This window comes from Nilaparvata lugens, chromosome 2, assembly GCF_014356525.2.
Source record: "Nilaparvata lugens isolate BPH chromosome 2, ASM1435652v1, whole genome shotgun sequence".
Classification (NCBI taxonomy): Eukaryota; Metazoa; Arthropoda; class Insecta; order Hemiptera; family Delphacidae; genus Nilaparvata; species Nilaparvata lugens.
In genome coordinates, this window is record NC_052505.1 from 28,537,927 (window position 1) to 28,561,309 (window position 23,383).

The window sequence follows — 23,383 nt, forward strand, 5'->3', positions numbered from 1 at the left end:
TGCTTTCCGAAAAAAATTAAGGTACCCCAATTTCTAAATTTCTATACGTTTCAAGGTCCCCTGAGTCCGAAAAAGTGGTTTTTGGGTATTGGTCTGTATGTGTGTGTGTGTGTGTGTGTGTGTGTGTGTGTGTGTGTGTGTGTGTGTGTGTGTGTGTGTGTGTGTGTGTGTGTGTGTGTGTGTGTGTGTGTGTATGAGTATATGTGCGTCTGTGTACAGGATATCTCATCTCCCAGTTAACGGAATGACTTGAAATTTGGAACGTAAGATCCTTACACTATAAGGAAGAAAATTAGAAAAAGACTATAAGAAAATTAGGTTGCAACAGCAAGGAAACTCAACACAGGACCATTAAAAATTAAAATTAAGCAAAGGAAATCAGAATAATAGTGGATGATGAAGTTATAATTTATTTTTGTCAAAGATTTACCTTCAAACTCATAGGCTTAAAATTACTGAAATCCCTGCATACAAAATATTATCAATTATTGTATTTTTTACTTTCCTTGCCCTATTACCATAGGTAAGGAAAGTATTGCTTTCCGAAAAAAATTAAGGTACCCAAATTTCTATACGTTTCAAGGTCCCCTGAGTCCAAAAAACTGGTTTTTGGGTATTTGTTTGTATGTGTGTGTGTGTGTGTGTGTGTATGAGTGTATGTGCGTCTGTGTACACGATATCTCATCTCCCAATTGACGGAATGACTTGAAATTTGGAACTTAAGGTCCTTTCACTATAAGGATCCGACACGAACAATTTCGATCAAATGCAATCCAAGATGGCGGCTAAAATGGCGAAAATGTTGTCAAAAACAGGGTTTTTAGCGATTTTCTCAAAAACGGCTCCAACGATTTCGATTAAATTTATACCTGGAATAGTCATTGATAAGCTCTATCAACTGCAACAAGTCCTATATCTGTAAAAATTCAGGAGCTTTGCCCCATCTATGCAAAGTTTGATTTTAGATTCTTAGATTCTCAATTATCAGCCTTCATATACAATTTAAAAAAAAAATCAACTAGAAAAGATTTAGCATGAAAATCTCTGCAATTAATGTCCAGTAACATTTCCACCTAAAATTGAAAATAAGCTCGAAATCCGAGAAAATGTGATTATTAAATTGCAAACTGTTGGCAACTGTTGGTTCTATTAAATCATTCACTACGAAGAGATAGCAGACCTCGTGTGTTTCCAGCGTTATTGACCTATCACAAGCTGTCTCATATCTTTGAATAGTAGACTTGATATGCACGAGTACACTAGCGTCAGGTGATCAATTTTCATAACGGCAAGGAAAGTTGTGTGAGTGTGCCACATAAGATTTTTTTATTAATAGGATGGGCTGCAATGGAGAACGGATTGGTACCATGTGTAATATGATTCTTTTATATAATTTCTGAACATTAATTCTAGGTCATAAACTATTCTAACCTTCAAATTATACGTATTATTATTATCTATAATGATTCACAAATATTAAATTACCTACAAAGAACCATGAAAACTATTCTATTGGTGGAAAAATATTTGAAAATTAAATTTGATGTGGTGTTGCGCGGCATTTACACATCACAAATTTGAATTTAATTTTCGCGCTCATATAACTTCTTGATCGTGTAGTAACAATCGTAGATATACCTACTTCGAACTTGAAAATATAGATGAAATTATTAATAAAGATTGAGCCTCAATATAAGATAATAGATTATAAAACTATTGATTATCTATGGTGATTGGAAATTTGAACTGAATTGATCAGCTCAAGTGGAAGTTTCCAGATCAATGAGTTCTCTTATTACACTTTGGTTGAATATGTTAGTTTTTGTCTATTAAAATGATGATTCACCATGTAAAAAAAATAATTGTATATAATTTTGTTATTTTTTAAGCATGTTTTGTTGATATTTTTTTTCATTCATGACTTTAATGATGAATATTTTTATAGTATGATCTAGGAAACTCTAATATGCATTATTACGTAGGAGAAAATTAGAATGATCAATTAAAAATTAAAAACTATTGTAAAATTGGTCTTAAAACGCATTTTGTAGTGATGTAGCATGTTTCCTCCTTCTTGTGAACCCCTTGCCCAGTCAGTCGTTATCGCAAGAAAACAACAACACAGCCCATGAGCCCATGTTCTGCCAAAAAATTGAATCTCCAAGTAGCCATCATGGCGAATCCTCGAAAATTCAGTGAAAAGATAGCTTTACACAATCAAAAACAGGCCGAAGAAACTGCAGAGTTTGAAAAAATTATGCGTGAAGTGTCGGATGCCACCAGTAAAGTAAGATAATTTTTATACCAATTTTGCTTCAATCATTTGAATACAGATAAACAAGTGTTCATTGCAGTCCTAGGTTGAATAGTCTACGCGTAATTGTTTGATGCGTGTAATTTGTTTGAAATTTGTTTAAAAACTATTCATTCTTCTAACATAATAAATAATGGTCCTGTCATAGTAATTGCTAATAATTCTAATTTAGGAGGTTGGTCTATTGGTCACTGTTCTATCTGCTGTTTCAGTTATTTAACCCTAATGTTGATCGTTCATTTATGTTTACATTTTGTTGAGAGTCTTTTTAAACTCTGGTTATTTTATCCTTATCTATAAATTTCAAACCCACATTATATTCTTGAATAATCAAGCATTGTCTTCTATATCACGTTGGTTATATTTTTATTCGGATCATAAAAATGATAGTATTATATTTTTGTCTTTTGTCGGCTTCGTCCAAACATGTTTATATATTTCTTGTGATATAAGCATTTAAAATACTTTAATATTTTATGTCAATCAATTAACATTTTTTTTAAGGTTTATGTAATTTATTTAAAATTCAGATTTAGTATTCATTGATGTTGTTTCTTAGAAACTCTTAGTTATTGATAAGAATTTCCTGATCTATAAGGATAACCGATATTGTGCTAGTTTTTTCAGTAGATTAGTTGAGGTTAGGAAATTGTAGAATTGGGTCTCAACAACTTCATATTCATGGTTTTATTAGCTAACTTACCCAATACTCAACTTATTTAGGTTATATGTCGACTATAAAAGTTATTCTAAACTATTCAGTTTATTATTCAATTTTAAAATTAAATATTACAGTATCCATCCATTACTAATCAGTTGACTTTGCTAAGTTTATCCTATCCCACTGTTGAACAAAGTAGGGTATGTTATTTTGTCAAGTTTATATTAGACTGTCTGAAGTAAGGTTATGTTTTCATAAGCTCTGCCACTTAGTACCAAATCTTCTCATAAACTGAGTAATTTTGAATTCAAATAGGTAGTATTCTCTTCTTCCGATACCAATTCTCATTTCAATATGGATTTCTGATGTATTATAATGCAAGTTGTATAAAATACTCTACTCGAATTTTATGTAAACAAATATTTCCCTCCAAGTAAATTTTTCAATCAAGTTATCTTCAACATTTGAATTTATGCATAACTTAAATGTTCTTACATAAATGATTCTTTCCAAATTTTCATTGGATTTCATTAATTAAAGACCCAAACAGATATGTTAGCTCTATAGAAAAGTTTTCTTTTAACTTGTTAAGTAATAATATTTTACATTGTTTACTTATTGATCGATTCATTAAAACAATCACACATCACCTGGTTATAATTTCCCTGGTTTAATTAAATTATATTCAAAGATAAACAGAATTTTATATGAAAAAGAATGTAATAAAATACAAGAATTGTGGAATGAAATTACAGTGCAGTCAATGTATCTAGAAATGTATTTAGAAAAGGTTAAATTTTAACGTAGGGCTTTATTTGAAAATGAATATTGTCATTTGATGGAGACGTCAACATACACAACTAAAAAAATTTGTAACCCCCAAAAACGTAGTGGTATTCACTATATTCACTTGTAATTATCAATAAATAAGTTATCAGTAGTTGATAACTGTTCATAACTGGGCCATGTCGTCCAAGAGAGTATTCTTGTACGATTTTTGTAAACTATCATTTACCGTAGGTCTATCTTTTATATATTTCCATTAGTATTTCTGATAGAATAATCCGATTATTAAGGTACTCGCGTTGGACGGGTGGACGCTTCTTGGCCGGCTGTTGCTATAATTTTTTTTAGCCGCCTAAATGACTTTAACGCTTTTAATGATTTCAATATTACCATGTCCTCTACGTTATCCTTGCACAAGTCTCAGACTCATGATGGGCATCACTCTCATTTTACTGAGTAAGGAGACTAAGGAAAAGGTCGCGAAATCTGTCCTCAATTTAAAAGGTTATTGGCAGCTCAAATCTCTTGAAAAAATGTTATGGATCAATAAATCTGAGTTTTGTTATGAAAATCAAAATATATCTTCCTTGTAGGGGTTGCAAGGGTTGGCAACTCAAACATACAGAATAGCAAGTCTGTTCATTTCCACCCTTTCATTAAAAATTAGAAATTAGGCTATATCTACGAAGTTGTATAGAATCCGAAATTGTAGCTTGTCAAAAATGATATCTAACTATCAAATTATTATGATTATTGAATTTATATTCCCTAAGCGTGCGCTCTAGCTTGAAATCAAAGTTTCCTGTATCTATAAAGTTCAGATTTCTAACATCCTTTGTACTATGAGCACAGAATTAAAGAACAATAGAGAAAATAGTATCTATGTTTTGTCTCTGATAGAATTCATCACATGCATATTTAATTCATCATGACTACTACATCATTCTGTAAGATGGAATCACAATATAAAGACTCGAATTGATAAGCTTTGCATTACCGAATTATCTTATGTGCATAAAATAAACTCTCAATGGATGTTCTTTTTTCCGCAGTACAGTTTTAAATTTCAATTGAAATAAACTTCTTGGTTAGAATTTGGGAAGCAGTAGGCTCCCTAGTCACGCCGGTTCAAATGATACATGCGATTGATCAATCCCGTTAGATGGGTGTTAACTTGAGAAGCAGACTCAGCTGAATATACTTTGAATCCAGCTGATAGTAAGTTTCAGTTTCAATGGCTCTTCCTGGTGGTTCGGAACCAACCTAAAGCTGTAGGTCATCTCAATTCATTTTTCTTTCCATTAATCACGCACAAACCTCGAGCTTTAGAGCATAACCCTCAGTAAAACATTGTGCTAGCCTATAATGAGAGAAATGATTAGGCTTACTACAAGTATCAAACGGTGTCTTTACTCTATGCCTCTGGTTATAGCCTATTCACTACGAATTGTTGAGTGATATCAGAGACAAACATATCGACTTACGCTTATCCTTTCTCTATGGTGATATTCAGAGTCGTCTATTGACAATGCCTGACAGCTTTGATATTTTTTATAAGGAATGCTGATGGTGTGAAATGAATCTCACTCTCGGGAGGAAAATAGTGTACTACTTCATCCTATTTCACATCCTGAAGAAGTACCGGGGGATAGCGTCACGTACCTTTCCATTTTTGAATAAGTTTTTTCTCTTCATTTCTATAACTTGAACCTACTCACATAGGGTTGCTTACCTTTGTTTTGGCTCATACCGCAGGTGAATTGACCCAATATTACGGCCTCAAAGGCTGTCATTAGTTTTACAAAAGTTTTTATATAATTTAAACATTGTATTTAGTTTATTAAAAAATATATCACTTATCATTCTAGACTATTTGATGAAAAATCTGTGATTTGTTTTGAGAATGTTTTACACTGATGTATAAAAATATGTGTTAGGCTATATTTTTCGCCTGAAAAATGTAATGTTTCAAAATGATAGCATGTATTCATTCATTTAAAATATCCAGTCATAGAACAACTTATTTCCATCAGGGTGAACGTTTTATTTACATATAAAAACTTGTACTCTGAAGGTCACTGAATATTTTTTTACTTTTTTCTTGTCAAAAATGTTGGAATATCATTCACCTCTGCACGTGGAACCTCCAGACCATTCAAAAAGTTCAAAATAATATCAAATCATAACTGTGAAGACACTTTAAAGCAATCTTGATATCTAATGGGAATGGAATATGCCAATCATGTTTCATCTAGACTGCTAATATGTCACGTTTTAAATTATATTTGCACTCAGGATAGAGATAGTAAGTGTAGCCCATCTGTGTCAGTTGAATTTGAAACAGGTTTTATTCAAGAAAATATAAATCAGTTATTAATGATTCGGGTTGACTCTAAGAGTGGTTAAAAATGATTGTAAATTTTGATATAATCCTAATACATTGAAAGACTTGCAAAACTAATAACAGCCACTGAGCCGTAATACCGGACTAATTTACATTCCGTTTGCACCAAAACTAAAGTTAGCGTTTCGGTATATGCAGGTTTTATGCGGATCTAGAAGATGATTATATCGTTAATTGGGCCAAAAATGTTTTGATAAATCCTATTAGTCCAGTCAAATGGTTGTTTTTCAGGAAACAGCCCCGAAAGAATTTTTCTCGACGGTTTTATATGTATTTTGGGGCGCTGAATTCGAATCTGAAATTTGCTGACACGCCAGAGGGCGGCTTCACCCCCAACACCCCCAAAATTTCGGATTTTTTTTTCAATTTTCTCATTTTATCTCGTAAACCTCGAGTTTCTCAAGAAAAATCATTCTCAACAAAATTAAAGAGAATAAAATTTCCAATAAATTGAGTGGTCGCGCTGGATTCTACCATTTTTGGTTCCGGAGCTACGAATTTTCAAAAAAGGGGTATTTTCTAAGGGATTTTCAAAATTATGCAAACATACCACTTCTACCCTATACAACTTGAATATTTTTTTACTTTCCTTGCCCTTCTACCATAGGTAAGGAAAGTATTGCTTTAAAAAAAAATTAAGGTACCCCAATTTCAAGTTTTCTATACGTTTCAAGATCCCCTGAGTCCAAAAACATGATTTTTGGGTATTGGACTGTGTGTGTGTGTGTGTGTGTGTGTGTGTGTGTGTGTGTGTGTGTGGTGTGTGTGTGTGTGTGTGTGTGTGTGTGTGTGTGTGTATGTCTGTATGTCTGTGAACACAATAACTCCATTCCCAATTAACCGATTGACTTGAAATTTTAAACTTAAGGTCCTTATATACATACCATGAGGATCCGACAATAAGAAATTCAATTCAAGATGGCGGAAAAAATGGCGATAATTACTAAAAAACCATGTTTTTCACGGTTTTCTCGAAAACGGCTCTAACGATTTTCTTCAAATTTATATCATGGATAGCTATTTATATGCCCTATCAACTGACATGAGTCTCATTTCTGGGAAAATTGCAGGAGCTCCGTAAAATTCTTGAGAAAAATGGCGGATAATTACTAAAAAACCATGTTTTTCACGGTTTTCTCGAAAATGGCTTCAACGATTTTCTTCAAATTTATAACATGAATAGCTATTTATAAGCCCTATCAACTGACATGAGTCTCATTCCTGAGAAAATTGCAGGAGCTCCGTAATATTCTTGAGAAAAATAGCGGATGATTACTAAAAAACCATGTTTTTCACGATTTTCTCAAAAATAACTTGACCGATTTTTTTCAAATTCATACCCTGTATAGTTATCTATCAGCTCTATCAACTGGCATGAGTCTCCTTTCTGGGAAACCAATGGGGGGTCCACCCCATCCTTGAGAAATGGATTTAGTAACCTCATTCTCGTGCATGAGGTAGGTAGATAGCGCAGTTCATAAAAAGAACACATAGTCGAGATATTTCATCTGTAGAACAGCTGTTTTTACGACTTTAAAAAAATGATGACTAAAAACATCATTGAATTTCACAATTCACACAAAGAAAAAGTTCTCTGAAAACAATTATATATACACATATACAGAAGTCTGATCGTAGTTTCAAATATGAGCAAGGAAAGTTGTGTGAGTGTACCACACCAGATTTTTAGTATAGATAAAAAACCACACATCACGTGAAAGAATAATTCATTATGAACAGGATTCCTTAAGAATTTTCGAATTTGGTAGTGGGGGGAGGGGGAATACACCCAAAAATAGAAAATCATGTCCTTCAGCCAAAATACAAATTTTTCATTATAATACCTTTTCAAGGCCTTCCTAACGAAAAAATACATATTTCGGCTGAAATCATCTCACGAGGGTTATTTTCTATGAGAATCACCCGTTAGAAACATTTAATTTCAGTATTTCCTAGTAACGGGTTACGTCATAGGGACAAGGATACGTCAAGGATCAAAACTTTAAACACTTAGAACTTTTGACAGAATGATCAGATCTCCTCGTACTACAGATCATTCTTCTCAGCTCGTCAAGGCGGTTCAAAATCATGCATCATAACTGAAATTTGATGATAAAATTGAAAATTCCTCTTTTAGTGTATTTTAGCCCCTTTAAATACACAGAAAAATTGACAATTTCTATATTCAAAACTGTGTATCTCGGTAACCCGAAATGATAAAAAATGGTGCTTGGTCTTGATTTGAAGAACAGAATCTCCTCTTTCATGTGAGGTAAATGAATTTTGTAAAAATATAATCGTGGAGTAAGTTACGTTTGCTTAAAAAAATCGAGAAATTTGCGATATTTTCCTCATTTTCACAGTCTCGATAGTTTTTCGATAATAAACAGTCACGCAAGATCGGTTTAAGGCAACGTAGCTTAAAGATCATGTAATTCTCTTTCATTTAAGACCAATCGCAAGTTTCTATCATGTATCTTACTCATTTTAGAGACTCTTGAATAACAGTAAAATCGCAGAAAAAAATGAGAAAATGAAAATAATCGTTTTTTTCAGTTAGGTGTTAATTTTTAACGGTATTGAAATCAGAAGAACGATTTATGGGAGCGGAAAGAGGAGAAAATTCTCTACAACCTTGACTACTTTTTCAAATTTTTATCTGAAGTGTTCCACAAGATACGCAACTTTGAATATGCGAGACTGTGGAAATGATTAACGTATCAAAAATTTTTCGCATATTCAAAATTGCGTATATTGTGGAACACTTCAGAAAAAAAATTGAAAAAGTAGTCAAGGTTGTAGAGAATTTTCTCCTATTTCCGCTCCCATAAATCGTTCTTCTGATTTCAATACCGTTAAAAATTAACACCTAACTGAAAAAATGACTATTTTCATTTTCTCATTTTTTTCTGCGATTTTACTGTTATTCAAGAGTCTCTAGAACGAGTAAGATACATGATAGAAACTTGCGATTGGTCTTGAATGAAAGAGAATCACATGCTCTATAAGCTACGTTGCCTTAAACCGATCTTGCATGACCGTTTATTATCGAAAAACTGTCGAGACTGTGAAAATGAGGAAAATATCGCAAATTTCTTGATTTTTGTCAAATTTCAGATTCGAATTCAGCGCCCCAAAATACATATACAACCGTCGAGAAAAATTCTTTCGGTGCTGTTTCCTGAAAAACGACCATTTGACTGGACTATATAATGAATGAAATTACTTGAGATTGTCTCAACTTCGTATTTATTAGAAAAGTGAGAAAGTAGTTTCGGTTACTACACCGTCATCAATGACCAATAAACTGCTGCGGTAAAAGTAGTTTACACCAATACAACACTATATCGACGTTTTCAATCTCTAGTAAACTTCATTTATTAAATGTTTTTACTAGAGATTGATGATAAGCTTAGCTTGATAGTGTATCAACGATAATCAAATTATATAATAAATTAGCAATTTCAAGTACAGTAATTCTATACAGTATACCTATATTTATCTATTATAAAAACTTACGAATTGGCCATTAAATATGTATAAACGGTAGTCACAATATTATTATCCTGTTACGTTCTCAAGTCAAATCACAATATTATTTTTTTTTTTCAAAAAAAAAAATACAATACTCCAAACATTCAGGAATACTATACATCTTTGTGTAGGGGTATAATACATAATTATTGTGTTTAGTATAATAATAATAATTGTATCATTTATATCATACCTCAATTCTCAATTCTCAAAATAATTCTCATTCGGAAAAATCACGTGTTTTTATGTGTTATGTAATGTGGTTGTGTGGAGTATTGTGACCTTTTATTTGAATCCAGCGTTTTTCAGCTCAGTTTTATTTTACTTGAGTATTCTAACGTCGTCTCACAAATCATAATAATGTTGAACCGGTCTGTAGTAAAGAACAGATCTTGTTCATTCATTAATAATTGTGACATAACGTTGTGTCTGAGACTTGAAGTGTTTTTATTTCTCAAAGTAGAGTACATGATGCAGGTCTATCCTCTTTGAACTTATAGTTTGCTGCAATGTGGTTAGCAGATGACGACAGTATATGCCTATGGCAGGTTTTAGGGTGACAAATATTCTGGCTGGTTGGATACGTTTTGAGAAGGGTAGTAGGAGGAGGAGGAAGAAGAGATTGAACCATTTATATTTGTAGATAGGATAAGATTAGTCCTTATTTACTTCGATTACTATACAATATCGGGGACCTAGCGTCGCTCTGGAGTACAAAAGCATAAAACATTTATTACGAAAGAAGAAATTATAATAACATTCATACAGAAATGTTCTATCTAATCACAGTAAATTGAGATTAATTACCAGAGGAATGTAAACATTTCCCTCACAAAGGCCCAATTGCAAAAAAGCCGGTTAAATTTTAATCCTGATTAACTTCACGTGAACCAAATCAGAGAAGACCAGTTCAAAAAGATGGATCTACTGGAATTAATCTGGATTGAAAATAACCCGGCTTTTTTGCAACCGGCATCAAATACCTGATTGAATGATTACAAAAGTTCAACAGCTGAGTCATAATTTTGACACAGTCCCACACACATGAACTCACTCACTCTCTTCCATCACCAACAGACGACGAAATAATTAATATCATCTGTTTTTCCAAGGATGAATAATAATTATCCTTTTAATGTCCTGCAGCGAGTTTTCCAAGGGATGAGACCTAGTTCAATCGAATCTTTATATTATAAACCTACTATGTTCTGAATTTCGTGAGAATCGTTAGAGCCGTTTTCGAGATCCGGTGAAATACAAACATCTAAACATATAAATAGAAGTTGCTCGTTTAATAGTATAGGATTCGTTTCTAGATTCTAGTTATTAGAAATTGAATGAATTTTAAGAAGTGTATTAACTTTTAACTGAATTAAACTGATCAATTATTATTATATGAATGAGAACCGTCAAAAGATGAGATACGATTTGATGATAAGAAGTAGATGTGAGAGAAGTAGGAAGAAGGGAGGAAGAAAGGAGGAACATGAAGAAAAAGAAGGAGATTATGAAACATTAGTTAGATGAAGAAGGATAGCCTAATGCCTAATTATTATAATTTGCAAGCAAACATTTCTTAATGGAGTAAACCGTTCGGATGTTTGATTGTAGCGAGAGAGAGGGAGAGTGAGAGAGAGATTAACGAGTTCTTTATTCATGTAAGTTACAATATAATATTCTGGCTAATATACTAATATAATTTACAAGAATGACAGTAGGCATTTACAGTCAATTATTCAACGAATTTTACAGAGTATGAAAAATTATTGATAAGAATGATGATTGAATGCAATTTTAATATCGATAATATAATATTTTAATGTAACTACATAAATCGGTGTGTTTTAAGAAATAATTGTCGACTCTTGGAAGAGGATATTGAATAATATTCTTCCCTTTAACATACGACCGGAAAGGGAGAGAGAGAATAATCTGATAGGGATGTTGATGATATTGATATACTGAAAAAATTCAATTGAAAAACTCACATGGTTTCAAAGCTTATGTTACAAACTGATGTTTTCATTGTTTGCTATAAAGGGATGATGTTTTTAAACAATGACCACAATAGATGTGCTTCTTGTTGTTTTGACACTTGACAGATGGTTTCGTTGCGGAGTATTTGAGCAGACAAATAAAAAATGATTTGATGAGTTGAATACATAACGTACCTAATTCAAGAGTTTTCTTAATATCGTTGCACTAGCATGGGAATGTTTGGAATTTTACTAAAATAAATCAAGGATTACTGAAAATAATTTAATGTCAATTGGTATTAAAAACTTCAACCAGCTACCTATTTTGTAAATAATCTTCAACGACATAACAGCCTAGTTTTTAGGTGTTTTTCTCTTGCACTCTTGCACACTGTCACCCTCAGCGTCCGATATCGGATTACCGCAACTTGTTATCTAGATTAGATTCTAATATAAGTTTTTGCGGACGGTTACGATTGATGAAAACTACGAAAATTCGGTTGAATGAATCATAATGGAAACAACTGGCGCATGTAGCATTGACCTCAGATCCAGAGTAGTAATAAATAATTTATCTCACCGCGGCTCTGATTACTTATTATTTATCAGCAATACTTCCGGCTCGTTGTACACAGAGTCTCCAATTTTTTTGTTATCTTTCTGTATTTTTGCTTCTGTTTAGAGTCTTGATACCTTTGAGAACTATACGAGAATACAAAATTTCTGTAGTTGACTGGTTTTAATGAATGAAATGAGTTGGTGTCACAAGCATCTATTTATTGAAAATGATAGACGCTATTGTAGTTAAAAGATTATCAACCTATAGTAAACTGAATACTTGAATTTCCAGAACTGTGTTAGAGAAGCACGCTTCTAGGCTGGCTGCCTAGCTATCAGTACCGGGAACCAATCAGGCTTCTTAAATCTTCAAACAAGCTACTAGAATCATTCAGATTGGTTCTCTAAAGTTTGCTTACTTGAGAATCGGTTAAAATTGGTTCATCAATTCTACTCAATACTAATTTATAGCATTATCGATAAATAAATGGTTGTGAAAACTGTAATCAGATCAATGCTACATACTTTTTATAGAGGTTACATAGTTGTATAGGCCTACTTATAATTGCTACAGAGGAAGCTATTGATATTTTTAAACGTTTTTTTTTTAATTTACAAGAGGGTCTGATAATTTGAATTTTGTACTGTTTGTAGCCTATATAAGCTAATGTTTATTGAATAAATTACAATTCAGAAAAATGTATTACAGACTCTAAATAATATTTCCGTTTTTGTCAGTGGATTTGTTTCAACACTGCTCCACAAATCAATCATGAACTATAATAATTATAAGTTGTGAGATTAAAGTAAACTTTATGAATAAGCACGTACACGAGGGCACTCTATTTAAATTGATCTCTAACGGTGGGGATAGAACATTGTCACCTACTGTTTTTAAAACTTCCGAATAGATTCGTCATATCTCGTTATCAAATAGCAGTTGGAAACGTTTTTATTGCGGTTTCGTTGAAGTTTTTTATGCAACGCTACTTAATCGAATGCATTTCGACTCTAATCTATTAAAGATCTAACGTTTATGATTGAACTCGATCTTTCCGTATTCGTATGTGGATTTCAACATTGGAATGAAATGAAAATTATTGAATGGAACAAAATATACTGAATAGAATACAACTTTGAAGTGAAAATATAATGAAACATGATTATTTTAATACTATCAACAATATTGTAGAGGTACAATCAATTTATTATTCTAGAGAGATCGTATTTTAGTTACTATCTAGATACAACGAATAATTGAGTTACTTGAAATACCAATTCAAAACCTTACTAATAAAGGAGTTAATTTAGCAAATAAATTTTATTATTCAATCATCAATCAAATGCAGCTTTAATATAATAAAGATTCTCAATTGAATTTGAAGTAAGCCATTTATCTGTTATCACCATTCGTCTCATTACCCACGCTCAAGCCTAGAGCTCATGTGGCCAATATCCTCGAGGAAAAAACTGGATACATTGAATGCTGGACTTTATGATCAACCTGTATCATTCTACTAACACTTTTCCATTTTGTAAATACATTTCTAATCTTTCAATCTGTCAATCTATTCTAACCTTTTCAATGTGTGTGTATTGTGCTTGTGCTAGTTGTAATATCTATAGAATTAACTATCTTTCCTTCTATGGTATTATACTTGTAATACATTGACTTGCCTGTATGTCAACTTGTGATATTCTGTCTGGGCTAATAAAACATATTCTATTCTTTGTTTGTTGCTTGCCTCTTGCCTCTTCACTGTCACTGTCTCTAACTGGTAGTTGGGTGTGGTGTGTGTTGAACGTGTTGCAGGGAAATGGCATGCCTCAACCTGCCAAGCAACACCTCCGCATCAACAGCCAATCGCTGGGCTCGTTCCGGGGTGGCTCACTGCCCAACGTTAACAACATTGCTAATAGTTCTACGGTTGACCTCAAGGTAGGCCTCGGGGTGAACTTTCTTCTTCTTTCGTCTATTGATTGCTTTTGCATGTCATGTGGATTGCACAGGTTACAGTTATACATGCTCCAGTCAGGCTATAAATACTGTATAGATGGTTCAGTAACGAGAAAAAGATCGGCTATGAATACGCTGCTGCAATTTCAACCTTTTTCTCGTGATTGAAACGTCTATAGCGAAGTGTTAGGTCAGCCACTAATGTGACGTTTCACTATAATATATTTTCGACTTAACATTAACGAAACCAGAAAACCAGTCAGTACAGCGACGAAACTTGAACGTTAGAACGTTAGTGCCAGATGCGTAGCAACAATGGTTATGTTGATTTACAGTCGAAAATGTGCGGTAAAACGTGTCAAATGTTACATTGATGACTGGTGTTACAATAATTTACCAGTACAATCACGGTATTCTGCAACTAACTTTTAGCTGAAGCAAACAAAAATGCTTCAATTTCGGACGCAAATGGCGAAAATAATAAACTACTATTATCAATTTACTGTTATTTAATTCCTCAAATTTAACATCAATGCTTCACATTTATACAATGTTGACAATTTGAAATGAATCTCCCTACAGCAGTCTATGCTTGATTAATCTTCACGTGGAAGATCCTCAAGTTTAAAACAAGATCTTTCAGTTGGGTAACCATAATCTCTTATATTTTATAATATCTATTTAGTCAAGGTCCACTTCCTGAAGGTGGCTACCCATGTCTTTGTAAACATGAGTAATTTCTAGGTGAAAAACTTGAAAATAGACTGCTAGTTGTTGTTGATTTAACGTATTTCAACTGAAACAAAAATTGCCGCAAACGATAGGCCTACTGCTGCCATTCAACTTTTCTTGTAATTAATTTCACAAATGATTTCTTTATATATTTCGTGGTTATAAAGAACGTTCTTCGTTCAAAGGGAAACAAGGAATTCATCCATTTTGAACAAAAAATGATCCATTGTGAATTTTTTACTTTCTCGATATTCCTAATTCTTATTTCTTTAAACCAAGTTGGTAATGGTGTTTTTCAAAAAATATAATTTGGTATTATTATTTTGAAACCAATGGGAAATTTGTATCGAAGGGCAGTAGTGTTTGTTTGTTTTAGCTTGTATAGCATCATGATGGTACTGGGACCTCATACTTTGTTGCTCTTGCATGTGAATTTTCTAAATTACAAATAGAAATACATTAGTTAAACAGTGAATCTATAAATTAAATAAATATAAAGAATTTATCATTAATTTAGTAATTGACCGAGTGAAGTGAGGTCTTAGGCCGGTTACAGAGCTCGACCGACCGTCAGTGCGTATGTACAATCCTGACCGTACGCATCGATGAATCAGTTTTACTCATTCAGAGCTCGACCGACTGTCAGTGCGTATGCTCCATCCTGATCATACGCATCCATACATCAGTTTTTCTGACTCACAAATTGGACGCCTTTACAGATTGTTTGATTGATGCTCATCATCTTCGTAAACGATAATGATTAAAAGACGTAGATATCAAGTTCACCCGATGGTCGCCCAAAGAGCATTTCAAAGGGAATTTAGTACCGGTACCGTTATCTCGTACATCATTTGCTTGGGGTAAAGATACATTTTTTAACTACCTCAGAATGTCCATCAGAAATTTTGATGAGTTATTTCGAGCTTGTATCACCATTGGGAATTCTTGCAGTCACTTTAACCTACGGATCAAATAAATGTAGATAATATTGATAATATATTATTTTTTCAATAAAAAAATTAGAAATGATTGAAGAAATGTATAGAAAAACTCTGAATTCAAATATGACACTATTAATTGAATTCATTCATTATGCTATTCAATTCAATATCAGCTGATTGTCGGGCAGGGGTGTCAGCACATTGGTTATGTTGCGATCGGGCTACTGATCAGTACAGCTCTGAACCTAGCGCCGCAGTGCAGGATGGTTTCTCACAGCTTGGCGTTGTTGTCATTTGAGATGGGTGTCTGGCTTGGAAGTGTTTCGGCCGCATTGTAGGATGACTGTTAACGGTTTCTGGAAGATCAACAGCTGGGTTATTTTTCGTGATAGAGAAATTCTGATTGCAGATTCGTTCTCAGCGACCCCAAGTTTAGCCTGAAGGCTCAGAATGTCAACAATGTTTTTAAATAATTAAAAATCATCATGAAAAGTCATTAATATGGTAGTACACCACGTTTCTGGAAACTTCTTACTGGTGACTGGAGTTTATAGGCAACACAAAAATAAAAATAATCGTGAGAAAGAAAACTGCTGATGAACGCGAATAAGACCGCCACTCCATTGTTCTATAGTCTCGGCTGCTTGGCTGAGCCTGGCTGGAGGGATCAAATAACCGACTGCATTGATCTTTCGTCGGTCTGCTAGGCGGAACTACGCCGACCATTGCTGGGTGGAAGATGTTACTGCGGCCGCTCGCATTCCCACCAAAGCTGCTATTATTTGCTGTCTCAGCGCCTAGTCCGAGTCAGACGAGCATCCAGCCTGCACTGCGGAGCTAGGTTTACTGCGGCCGCTCGCACTCCCACCAACGCTGCTATTATTTGCTGTCTCAGCTCCTAGTCCGAGTCAGACAAGCATCCAGCCTGCACTGCGGAGCTAGGTTTAGGGCCGGTTTCCGTGCTCGGGATTTGGCTAAGTCCCTGACTTGAAACAGATGGAGTCAGAAAATTAGCTTTCTAAAACGGGGCGTAGTCGCAGCTTTTATAACAGTAGTCGCAGTTTTTATTTTCTCATTTCTATAATTTGAAACGTTTTTACTTGACGAAATTAAACATTTCTAAATAACTCAAAATAGCTGAAACTTTACACTATTTTCTTTTTATTGACAGAACGAAGTGAGGTCTAAGATTCAAGTCGACGTTTTGGCATTTCTCTTAATGTTTAAATGTTTGAATGATTAAATGTTTATATGTTGCGCATTTACGTCGAAACGCGGTAATAGATTTTCATGAAATTTGACAGGTATGTCCCTTTTTAAATGCGCGTCGATGTATATACAAGTTTTTTGGAAATGTTGCATTATAATTAGGATAATATATAAATTAAATAAATTATATGATAATAAATTTTGCATTAGGATAATATAAAAGGTAAAAGGAGCCTCCTTCATACGCCAATATTAGAGTAAAAATCTGGTGTGGCGCACTCACACAACTTTCCTTGCCGTTATGAAAATTGATCACCTGATGCTAGTGTTCCCGCGCATCTCAAGTCTACTATTCAAAGATTTGAGCCAGCTGGTGACAGGGCAATAACGCTGGAGACACACGAGGTCTGCTATCTCTTCATAGTGAATCATTTAATAGAATCAACAGTTGCCATCAGTTTGCAATAATTGGATGATCACATTTTCTCGAATTTCGAGCTTATTTTTAATTTTAGGTGAAAATGTTACTGAACATTAATTCTAGAGATTCTCATGCTCAATCTTTTTCACTCGAAACTTTTTGTTTAAATTTTATCTGAAGCCTGATAATTGAGAATCTAAAATCAAACTTTGCATAGATGGGGCGGAGCTCCTGAAATTTTTACAGATATGGGACTTGTGGCAGTTGATAGAGCTTATCGATGACTGTTTTAGGTATGAATTTGATCAAAATCGTTGGAGCCGTTTTCGAGAAAACCGCGAAAAACCCTGTTTCTGACAACATTTTCGCCATTTCAGCCGCCATCTTGAATCGCATTTGATCGAAATTGTTCGTGTCGGATCCTTATAGTGTAAGGACCTTAAGTTCTAAATTTCAAGTCATTCCGTTAATTGGGAGATGATATATCGTGTACACAAACGCACATACACTCATACACACACACACACACACACACACACACACACACACACACACACACACACACACACACACACACACACACACACCCAAAAACCACTTTTTTGGACTCAGGGGACCTTGAAACGTTTAGAAATTGAGGTACCTTAATTTTTTTCGGAAAGCAATACTTTCCTTACCTATGGTAATAGGGCAAGGAAAGTAAAAATCAGACTATAGAATTATTCATCATAAATCAGCTGTCGAGTGGACTATAAATCGCATGCCATGACACATGCAATTCAATATCTCAATGTAACGATGAAAAATCAGCAGCTGTGTAGACTATAAAAGGCATGCCTCATTGAATGCAATTTTTATGCACTATTGAATAGGATGCAAAGAACTTATAACAGCTTGTCTGGGCGCCTAGATGTCTGGTTTTCTCGCGCTAAATTCCGGAAAGCGTTATAATATGATAATTAAATCTTGTGTAAGCATGATCTGATCAAATAAATAGTTGTTGTATCAGTGTGGATGTGCATATGGTTTGGGACGTCGTTCAGTTATAAATGTTAATTTATTCTATTGATAAAAGTTTTGTTCATGATTTGTTATTATATTCTTTAATTTTTATAAGTTTTGGAATTTTGAATTCTCAATTTGTTTTATTTTTACTTTTTCCATAAGTATTTGAAATCTTTGTATTTTTCATTTTTGAATTAAGTGGTATTTTTGTTGTTCGTATTATTTATTATTGCATAAGTTCGTATTATTTTTATCATTATAATTTTTTTTTCATTTGTATCTGTACAATTTTTATTGTTAAGGAGACCTATTCAGGGAAACCCGTTGTCTCTATTGTGAATAAATAAATAAAATGATGAACCATTTATTGCGTGCAATAACACGCATGCAATTAATAACTAAAATAACATAGTATTGTCTCTCGAACTTGCTCTGCTTTGAACTTGGGCTGTCCTGTTGCCAGTATGTCTTGAAGGAGATTAGCTTTTGATGTTAGCATTTTTTATACACCAACCCCAACAGCCATTAGCCGTTTTTACGCCGATATCTCGCCGACACGACATACAGACAGGATTTACTCTGATGGACAGTATAAGAGGAGGCTGCGGTTTATAACTGCGCGAGGTCTACTGTTTACAGAACTACTAGTATTATATAATATACAATATCATATAGTAATATGAATAATATTAGTAGTCACTAATACTATAATATATCGGCCTGTCTCCCAAGATCTTTCTTAATTGAGATTTTAATTGGTTGCCTTTCAGGGATTTGATATGCTCTAGCAATTTATTGAAAGATATGACCCCTTTAATAAATGGATCATTCTCTGTTAGTTTTTTATTTACCCTTATCCTGTGATAAAATGTAGAGTTTCTAGTGCTCTTGCTATGCATGTCACTTGAAGCAGTTAATTTATGTGAATTTTTGTGGATGAAGATTATGGTTTTATATATGTAGAGAGCATAAACTGTCAATATTTTATAGTTTTGAAATGTAGTTCTACAAGAGTCTCTATATCCTAGTCCGAAAATATATCTCAATATTCTTTTTTGAACGAGAAAAAGTCTATTCATGTATTTATTGGCAGCTCCTCCCCATATCTCTATACCATAGGCTAGATGAGAGTACACGATTCCATAATAAACCAGAAGAAGTCGATCTTCAGTTAAATATTTGGATAGCCTTTTAAGAATGTAGGAATTTCTATTTATTTTATTTCTAATGTAATTGATATGCTCTTCCCAGGTCAGTTTTTCATCAATGTGAATACCAAGAAACAATCATCACAAACACTGTGAATAAACAAATACACATTGGTATGTTAATATAATACTTCCGATCCATGGCCCCTCACTGATTGCGTCACAGCTTCATATTCCAAAGCCTGGGTAAGTGCCTCACTGAGGGTTTGAGGACGAGCAAGTTTAATGGCTCGTTGAGTTTCTGGCTCACGAAGACCATCCAGGAATCTTTCAACAGCCAATTTCGAGGTGAAAGCCTGTCATTGGCCGAGACGAGACACGTCCGTTGTGGGCGGAGCTTGACAGCTCGTCTCCAAAGGCAACTGCAACCTTGTTGGTTTAGTCAACTACCAATCATATGGTTAATTCATATTCTGTTACCTCATATTAAAAATTCTAGTTCACTAAAGATTATTGATGAATCTTCAAAGGCTCCTTTCTTATTTCTCCATTTTTGATCTGTTTTTCGTTGTTCATATTCTTTTGCATGTATTTTTTTCCTTTGGATTCTTTGTGAATCTGTGTGTGTAATAATCCATCAGTTACAATTAATAGTTTTGTGATGGTCCAATCCCATGATTACCACAAATGTTTGGAACTAATTAATTAGTGACAGCTCATTATTATCATTACCACGAATATGATTACTGTATCACCAAATTACGGAATTGATACTGGATAGCTTACTAATTGCTGTTACAATTTATTCAAAGTATAGACAATTTGACAAACATTGACGGGACCTTCATTTCGGGTGTATTCTTTTTCCCTGAATATGATAGTTGAAAAATCGTTTCCCTGTGGTTCGAAACTCATCCAAAGATGTTGGTCCATTCATCCCTTATCATCACTTCTTAGAGAATTCAACTAGTCATTGCCCATGCACAAGGCTAGACTGATTATATATGGGCATCACCCTTAACAAAAACAAACATTATTCAGTAACTTTTGGAAGTGGAAGTAATTTGGTGAATTAGGAAGACACACATTTTTTGTTGGAGTAGACTTTCGTTACGTGTGACTACTAACCTGCCATATAACAGAGGAAAATTGGGCTATCATGGAAGAGTGAAATGAATGGTTTTAGAGGCATTAGCGCACTATCATCACCCGAATATCTGAGGCAAATAATGTGAGTCGCACGCGAAGTCACCTCGAATCATCAATAATTCATACGGCGCAAAGTTAATTGCACTCGGACTCAACGTATTCAATTTGATTAATTGGAAGATACTTGAAGCGACATTATCCGCGGCCTACTCAATGTGTATTGCATAGTGGGATCCACTTTGAATTGGTTGAATGGCAAGCATTCGTAGTTTTTTATAAGGAATACTGGTTGTTAAAATTGATATTTCTGTAGTGTAGACGGTTCGAATATTGATCACTGAAAGTGAATTTGTGTTGGAAATGTCGATCAGGGTTTGATTTTCGGTTGAGATGTGCAACCTCCAATGCCCGGGTGCACACAAAGTCTATTAAATTTGACCGCTGTAAAATGGCGTCGGCTAACTTAAGCAATGCCAAGACCCAGGAGACCCAATACACCTGATCACTTTTGTGAGATTACTGTAGCCTTGATTGAATGGGAAGCATTGGTGATATTACTCTTAAGGAATGCTGACAGTTTGGAGTGAATCTCACCATAGACGATGGCATCATTGTACCGCGGTTCAATTGGATTCTCTCCTGTTCCTATCTTCTCACTTCTTGATTGATTATTATTGTTGATGGTTTTAGATCTTTTGTCATTGCGTTTTCAATATTAGTAAGTTGAAAGTATATCAAGGATTTTTTTCTAATACTTCACACATTTCAAAGTGGTTTTGTAAAGTAGTTATACTACCAATCAAGCAATCGAGATGGATTCATAGATTGGGATGAATAACGTTAATTCAACTTCTAGGAGTCAAAATTTTAGTGGAGTATTTGCGAAGAACATGCTGTACTTATTATATTCTTTATCATTGATAGTGTGATACACTTCAAATTGTCAGCATTCCTTATGAATTACAAAATATCTTGCCATTCATCTAATGCTGACAGTTTCTATAGAATACTTTTCTTCGTGAATGTTGTGAATTCTATTTTCAAATTAAAGATTATGAAAATTGTGAGTTTTTATTTTAAAATCACCTTCAAACACAATAATAGATGAAGTCGAATTCGAAACTTATTATCATAATTTAGCTCGTAGCTTTTGATCTTACCAGCATTTATCACAGGTTCGATTTGAGAATATACGTTAAGTGATGGATCAATTTGTATTCTATACGAATGCTTGATAAGTTGCATCAATATTTGAACGGAATACTGATTATTTGATTGCCTCCTAGAGAACAAGCTAATGTTGTTTTCATTGTCTGAATGGTTGCTGCTAGTTTGTATTCTACTAAAATGTTTTATCATTCCAAAATGGTTATTGGATCAGTAAAATTAGGATTAAACTATCCAACTAACTTTTATTCGCCAACCAAATGCAGTTGTGATCATTTAATAAAATTAGAAACATATGAATTCGAATATGCAGTTGGAATTTTCAAAGTATAATAATAATAATTCTGAGGGTGATGCCGACATAAGCTCTTAGGTCTTTGCGTGGGTAATGAGTGAGAGGGATGATGACGTCTACTTTATAGGTAGTCGGGACCGACAGCTTATCGTCTCCTCCGAAAGACGGGGTGGCCGTATCTATGTGATTGTGCTGTGGTCAAAAAATTTTGCCCCGGTCGAGATTCGAACTCGGGTTCTCTTGATTAATAGACCGGCTCCTTATCACCTACTCCAACGAGCTACCCAAGTAGCTATATTGATTTAATGAATACAACCTAAAACTTCAACCGATGAAAATATCCTATACTATTAAACGAGCAATTTCTGTTTTTATGTTTATATATATATATATATATATATATATATATATATAAACATACTTTTATATATATTTATATGTAAATATGCTGTTCACTCTCTAAACATATATATCTGTGTATGTGACCGGATCTCGGAAACGGCTCAACCCTGAGATAACTTGCTGAAGGACATTAAAAGGATATATACGTCCTTGGAAAAACAGCTGGAAATTTTGTCGTCTGTCGATACCGTAATGGAAGAGAGTGAACGAGTGCATGTGTGGGATCATCCAGCTGATCTCACGAGAAGAAAAATTCAGCAAGAGAAACTTATTTTCGTTTATTTCTCTTTTTTTTAGAAAACATGTTTACTTCAGAAAGTCCAAAATAGTAACTAGATGCTGTTAGTGTAGAATAGTACATAGTATATTAACAAATATTGTAGCAAACATAGTATATCATTCTAAATCGAATTCATAGTATATCTATTTGTGATTAATGATGTGTTTTTTTTGAAGTGTGAATAATTTTATTGTTATTTTGATGAGTAGCTTTGATTAGTAGCTTTTGGTTTGGACTGTAGTATAAATTTAAAAAGGGACAGTTTTGGGCATAAACCTGTTATGCCTCCTCATATAACTGTAAAAATAAGTGAACGACTGAGAAAATGAATAAATAAATAAATATAAATTATAAATTCAATCTTTGGTTACAAATTTTCTATGCTTTTACACTCCAGAGCAAAGCTCGGTCCCCCGATATTAATCTAAAAGTAGTTAATTTTTG

General features: G+C 33.8%; 1 protein-coding gene across 5 annotated transcripts in view; it reads left to right on the top strand.

The window, feature by feature from the left end:
• The first annotated feature begins 2,080 nt into the window (after positions 1–2,080).
• The window catches only part of LOC111057208 (CREB-regulated transcription coactivator 1), a 117,243-nt gene continuing 95,940 nt past the window's right edge, over positions 2,081–23,383 (top strand). Inside the window, exons 1-2 of one of the 5 annotated variants that reach the window (XM_039420969.1) lie at positions 2,081–2,287; positions 14,047–14,172. In XM_039420969.1, the coding sequence (XP_039276903.1) occupies positions 2,129–2,287; positions 14,047–14,172 (285 nt within the window). In that variant the 5' untranslated portion in view covers positions 2,081–2,128. The remainder of the gene's footprint in view (positions 2,288–14,046; positions 14,173–23,383) is intronic. The other 4 variants (XM_039420967.1, XM_039420966.1, XM_039420968.1 and 1 more) reach the window with 4 other exon arrangements.